General features: G+C 37.3%; 1 protein-coding gene across 1 annotated transcript; it reads right to left on the minus strand.

The window, feature by feature from the left end:
* Positions 1-413: 413 nt before the first annotated feature.
* LOC107742180 (nuclear GTPase SLIP-GC-like) lies at positions 414-6,518 on the minus strand. Its single transcript, XM_016555079.1, has 14 exons — positions 6,471-6,518; positions 6,232-6,404; positions 5,996-6,071; positions 4,984-5,199; positions 2,981-3,175; positions 2,718-2,896; positions 2,513-2,552; positions 2,132-2,215; positions 1,932-2,028; positions 1,639-1,775; positions 1,372-1,545; positions 1,130-1,287; positions 523-646; positions 414-422 (listed from the first exon to the last, which is right to left on the minus strand). Exons 1-14 carry the CDS (start codon positions 6,516-6,518, stop codon positions 414-416), a joined length of 1,710 nt encoding a protein of 569 aa, XP_016410565.1.
* Positions 6,519-6,661: the final 143 nt, after the last annotated feature.

Raw genomic sequence — 6,661 nt, forward strand, 5'->3', positions numbered from 1 at the left:
TAGTAATAATAGCAGTGTATATCTTATTTGCATTTGAAGTGATATTATAAATCCTGTAAAAATATATAGAAGGTAATTTTTGGATTTCTCCGGTTCTCTGCACTGACGTTTAGAAAAACCGGAAATATATATGCACACACTCGCTAGACTGGAAATCCAAGATGGCAGAGATATGCAACTAGCCCATTGAGACAAACGGTCTAGGAGTTAGGAACTGTAGGAATAATTTTTGATCGCTGCAGCACCCCCGATAGGCCCAACTGGGGCGAGTCTTTTGATCTGAGTAGTGAGCAATACTACTACGGTCTGACCAAGTTTCAGCTCTCTAGGCCTAACGGTTTGGTCTGCATGATCAGTTTTACCGGAGAAGAATGATAATAAAAAAGTAATCCCTAATAATAATTCACATAGACTCACATAGACTTCAAAAGAAGTAAAAACATAAAAACAGACAAAGAAGATCGGGATATTGGATTATTGGATTATGACCCCTAATGCACACAAGAAGACAATTGAACTCACCTCAGTTTTGATGAAGTTCTGAATATAATGTAGTATGTCAGAGCTTGGGTAAACAGAGTCACTCTGGAAGATACTGAACTTATCGATCTGTTCCTGCACTGACTTCCCTGTTTTTCCATTGACACTACAGCCAAGAGAAAACAAATTAGGGTTAATTTAAAACATAATTGTTTTGTAATTAAATAATCTGATTCAAGAATTACTGGATGAAAAACCAGTATAAACCCAATCATATTGTGTGTCCTGTCTGATGTTGGGTGAAACAAACAAGGATGTTTTTCCCTTAAAGTGAGTGATATAATGCTAAATTTCTCCAAATCTGTTCTGATGAAGAAACAAACTCATCTACATCTTGGATGTCCTGAGGATGAGTAAAATGTTAGCAGATTTTTATTTTTGGGTGAAATATTCCTTTAACAAAACTTTTGGCCTCAAATTAATCTGGTATGACCACCAAAAAACTCAACCAAATCTCTATCTTCCTTTACTACTTTACACACACATACATAGTACAAATTATTATAACCAAGCATTACACACAGTTTCCATTTCATTTTATAGAGTGAACAAAGGGGGACTGGAAATGGAATGATAAAACTGAACTTACGGAAAAATCTGATCGAAATATTCATGAATGTATTCATCCAAGTGTTTGGCCAACTGCCTGTTCAGATCTAGGACTACATCCCAATTTTTTGACCAGTAACATCCTCCATTTTTGCACAAAGCTTGAAGGATTTTATGGAATCCTCTTTTATCTATATTCTGAGTGGCAAAACAAAAATACTAATGTCATTAAAAGGACAAAATATGGTGATTCATTTTGCACAATATTTGAATCACACTCACAGGTGCTATCAGTTCATTTGTGGAAGCAACACATAATTGCACTGATTCTTCCACTCCCTTTGAGAGACACTTCTCCAGATCATTATAAATGCTGTCAAAACGATTGTTTAATTCATTTAGTGCCTCCATTAAGTTCTTCTCAAATTCCATGTGGACTTTGACTTTCGTCTCAATCTAAAACACACCGAGACAACAGCAGTAAATTACAACTTAATGTATACTGGCTGCATTCTGAAGACCTGCATGCAAAATATCAGGTACTCATACCGTTTTCTTGTCTGTATCCAGTTGGACACTTTGGATCAAGGACAAAACTCCCTTCGCTTCATTTACATAATCTCTGGTCAGTTCTCTGTTAATGTTCTTGTTTATATTCCTCAAATCATCCTGCAGCTTTGGTATTTCTACAAAAGGATGTGATTTTGGTCAGTCCTTCAGACTACATGGCATGTACAGTAAAGATTACTTTAGATTATGTAAGTAATTACAGAACAATTTGACATTTAGTTAATGTGGATTATTCTGAATAATGTGGTTGTTTGGTAAACAGGATAGTTTACCTGTTTCACTAGGTTCCAGATTTAAATTGTGGTCGAAGAAGGCATTGGAACTTACAGTAAAAGCATTAAGAAAATGATCATCAGTCCTGAATCTCTTCTAAAAAAAGAAAGAAAGAAAGAAAGAAAGATTAGCATCTATCAGAAATATATTAAGAAACATATACAGTAGACTTTTTTTTTTTTTTAAATGGTTACTGTACCTTGATTTCTGAATTTTCAAAGTTTTCTTTGACTCTTGTCTTGGCATTTTCATTTCTATGAAGTATGCAAACTTTTTTCTGATCCTTAAAATAAAAACAACAATATATTAATATATGCGGTAGTTAATGTACTCAAACTAGCTGTATGTGTAAAAACAGCTTGAAACATTTTATATTGTCAGGTCAGAGCTGGAACAAATGTATTACTTATTTTAAGGTATATTTTGTGGACTATCAAATGGCAATTTCAGAATTAGTTTTTGTCTTTCAATAAACATTTCTTTCAGTGCACTAAAAAAAAAAAAAAAAACTTCAAAGAAATGTCCACTTAAAATCAAATGAAGGACAAATATATAGAAATATATTCAAAATTTTCCAAACTTTGTCTCCCGAGATTTGGTCTTTAGTAAGCCGCGCAGATCTAAAAAAGAAATAAGAAAATGTCACTAAGACATATCAGCAAACCTGAAAAAGCAAAATGATTGACACATTTCCTTACTGGCTTCCTGACTGGTTATTGCTGTTGAGAGAGCATGGGGCTTTCACAGAGATTGCACCTTTAATGACAAAAGATTCTAATTCTAACCTCATATAGGCTGATGGATTTATAACATCTGTCTTTGTACAGATGAAATTGATGCTTTTGCATTCTCCTCTTGGTCCCAGTTCTTCAATGCAGTGCCCTAATATCCCCCAGGGGTCTTGATCGGTGCTTGCTCGATTAATATCACTCACAATCCACACAAAAGAGCACTCTGTCAGTTTCTACAGGATTTGAAATAGTTAGTGGCATGTTTATGTATAATTTTGAAAACAGTTCTTTTGAAAAGAGTGTAGTGAAATATTTACGGTTTTCCACAGGTCATCTCTAGTCTTGTTGCAGTCTCCAGTTCCAGGAAGATCAACAAGCACAATGTGCTCCAGGAGTTCATGACAATCTGGAATCTTGATCGTCACACTGTTCACAAGCGGCCAGTACCAGCCACCAGGACTTGACTCACTGTGTATTATGTAACATGCAACATCATTGGCAAATTCAGAGACCTGTTGAGGAAATATATATATTTTTAACTGAAAAGCATGTAAATGTTTAATTATATGGAACTTATAATATGACATAACTATTTGAATTTGTATTGTGTAAATTTGAATTATTGACAAGTGTCATTGAACAAAACTGAATATTGTGTGGCATTTAACAGTTCTGAATTAGATTATTTTTTTACTTGAATATTGAACATTTGAAATTTAACACAATTTAATTTTTTGTTTTATAGACATGTAGTTTCAAACAGCGGATTTTTTTGTTCTAAATTCTTAGACTGCAAAAATTCAGTTTTTAAAAATACAGCTTCAAGTTTTCAAGATGAAGAGGAAATCCGGAACTTTAAATTCAATATTCTAAAATTCAATAGCAGAAATTCAGATCGTATGGAAAGTAGGTCAGAGGCCATACACAGGGAAGAGTAGATGATCTCCGAAAAGTCGAACGAAGCATTTTGGCCAATTAGTAGTTTTCTGGCGTGAGCATGCGGTTCAAGATCCACCTGATCATGAATCGCCCAGAGGTAGCCTGAGTGATTCTTAAACATTTATGATGAATATTTATATGTTAGGTTAGCGATCAGCATGTGAAACATTTATCTTAGCGGTCTTTGGTGTTTGTTTTAAAGTATATTTGGTGTGAAAGTGATTAGCATGCCACCGTGTATACACATGAAGCGAGTAAAAGCAAAAAAAAAACAGTAGAGCATTGATTATAATCAGTGATGTTTCCTATACTGTATGCGGCGCGGCGCATTTTGAAGCTTGAAGCAATAAAGCAGTCGTTGCAAAGAGTTTGGACTACGTCAGAAATAGAATGGGAAATCCGTTTGCTGTTGGGAATTTCACATTCAGTGTAGACAGTATTGTCTGAAGGCATCATGAATAATTATTTAGATATACCTGTAACTTGCAATCACGATTACAGTATAGTCCATTTTTTCCACTAAATAAGACATAAACTAATGTACATATGGGCATCAAACACTCCAAAATCGCTTGTTCTGACAAGAGGAACTGCTCACTGACGACATCGACCCGCATTCCAATCACTGAGTTTCCACACATTCAGAATGTTTTCATTTTTCATTTGTGTTTTGGTGTGTTTACTGATTCTGAATGGATCCATATAGTAGTTTATGCAGTCCTTTGGCGTCTCCCTGTGGTCTTGTTTGGTATGGCAGGTTGACTTGCTTTTTATTAATACTGTATAATTGAGCTTTACATACTTTTAAGTTGTCAAGAATATCTGCAGTGACATTTTTGCAAAGTATGTTTGCAGTATTGGAGAGGACCTTGGAGTAAAAAGGTTGAGAATCACTGGCTTAGATGTTTCACATGCTGAGAACCCTAACCTAACATATAAATATAAAACATAAATGTTTAAGAATCACTTAGACTACCTCTGGGCGATTCATGATCAGGTGGATCTTGAACCGCACACTCACACCAGAAAACTACTAATTGGCTAAAATGCTTCGCTCAACTTTTCGGATATCATCTACTCTTCCCTGTGGATGGCCTCTGACCTACTTTCGGTATGATCTGAATTTCGTACTGAATTTTAGAATATTGAATTTAAAGTTGCGAATTTCCTCTTCATCTTGAAAACTTGAAGCTGTATTTTAAAAAACTGCATTTTTGCAGTCTTAAGAATTCAGAACCAAAAATCCGCTGTTTGAAAATACAAAAAATTCAATCGTGTTAAATTTCAAATGTTCAATATTCAAGTAAAAAAAAAAAATCTAATTCAGAACTATTTAAATGCCACACATCAGGTATTAAACATATTTAGTCTCCAAACTTACATCACTGTTTGAGATTATTTTCTTACTGATAGACAGAAAATTTTCAATCTCAGCATATTTTTCATTTTTCGTGAGCTCTTCTAATGTTTTCTGGTCTGCATCAGCTCCATACAGTGCAGTGATCTTTTCTTTAGCGATTTTCAACAAGTCTTCATTCCTGTCCTCACCTTCATCCGACAAAACTCTGAAAAGCTCTTTGAGTTCCTTCTCCCACTCCTGCATATGTACAATATAGAAAATATGTCTTTTTCCTTCTGTTCATTTGGATTTATTTGCAGTTATAAGTATGGTCAGCATTATTGGTACCCATGATAAATATGATCAAAGACTTTTGGGTTTGGGGGAATCATATTATAGAAATTATTATGAGTAAAACATCTCTGAAGTATATTCCAATTCACGAGTTCATGCTTACATATAATTAGCTGAAGTATGGTAATGCCTATTTGGTGTGCTGTCCGGGGAAGAGCTCCGAGTTCGGGAATGGCCCGAACCTAGAGTACCCTGCCGTATAAGTGTAGTATGAACTCGAAGTGAGGAGATGGGGCAGAGGAGGGATGCTGATAAACCAATAATGGATAGAGGTAAGTCAGCTGTATTTATATCATGGTGTTGATTAACTTGAGTGCGCTCCATCTGTGTTAATTAGGCTAAGTATCTGACGCGCTCCTCCCGAACCTTGTTAATAAAACATAATTTCACGAGTTCACGCTTACATATAATTAGCTGAAGTATGGTAATGCATATTTGGCGTGCTGTCCGGGGAAGGGCTCCGAGCTCGGGAATGGCCCGAACCTAGAGTACCCCCTGAAACATCTGACGGGAGATCAAGACTCACTGCATCAGATGGATAAACCTCGCCGGGCGGGGAGAGAGAAAAGGAAAACCCGACTGGGCGGGCTCTCGCAGCATCCGATGGGGTATCAGACTCAGAACATCAAATCGGGAGATCAATACTCACAGCATCGGATGGGTAAGTCTCGCCAGTAGTTGAAAGAACACATTCACTTACGGGGAAGGCTCTCGCAGCATCTAACGGGAGTTCAATACTCGTGGCGTTGGACGGGTAAGCTTCGCCGGTGGTCGGACTGAAAGGCCAAGATTTGCTTGACCGGAAGGCTCTTGCGGCGTTCGACGGGAATTCAATACTCACGACCCGGACGGGGAAGCCTCACCGGCAGTTGAAGGAACACATATTCACTCGACTGGGAAGGCTTTTGCAGCATCAGACGGGAGTTCAATACTCACGGCATCAGACGGGTAAGCTTCGCTGGTATTCTGACGGAAAGGCAAGGTTTGCTCAACCGGGAGGCTCTCGCAGCATCTGATGGGAATTCAATACTCACGGCATCAGATGGGTGAGCCTCCCCGGTAGTCGACAGAGAAACATATTTGCTCCACCGGGAGCGCTCTTGCAGCATCTGTAAGGGAATCCAATGCTCAGAAAAATTTGAGTTGTCTAAAAGGGTAGATGCTATGAAGATTACTTTGCGTAATTGTTTGATGAATCCAATAAGCTGCTTCTTATAACGCATCAGAAAATCTTGGTGCTGCTTTGCATCTGAAAGTTAAGCGCACGACAAAATAGAATTTCCTGTGCCAACGTACCCCAAATAAGTGCCGTGAATCTGGATGGATAGGCATAGCTTTGAAAGCTGAGGTGATGTCGACTTTTGCC

Source organism: Sinocyclocheilus rhinocerous, unplaced genomic scaffold (genome assembly GCF_001515625.1).
Source record: "Sinocyclocheilus rhinocerous isolate Xijiao unplaced genomic scaffold, SAMN03320098_v1.1 scaffold2783, whole genome shotgun sequence".
Taxonomy (NCBI): domain Eukaryota; kingdom Metazoa; phylum Chordata; class Actinopteri; order Cypriniformes; family Cyprinidae; genus Sinocyclocheilus; species Sinocyclocheilus rhinocerous.

Bases quoted from the DNA above. Each gene is read 5' to 3' on its own strand.
- LOC107742180 (XM_016555079.1), bottom strand. From the start codon at position 6,518: ATGCGTTATAAGAAGCAGCTTATTGGATTCATCAAACAATTACGCAAA. The intron at 5,200-5,995 runs GTAAGTGAATGT...GTACATATGCAG, and splicing joins ATGCTGCGAGAGCCTTCCCC to GAGTGGGAGAAGGAACTCAA. The intron at 1,546-1,638 runs GTATGAGTACCT...GGTGTGTTTTAG, and splicing joins TGGATACAGACAAGAAAACG to ATTGAGACGAAAGTCAAAGT.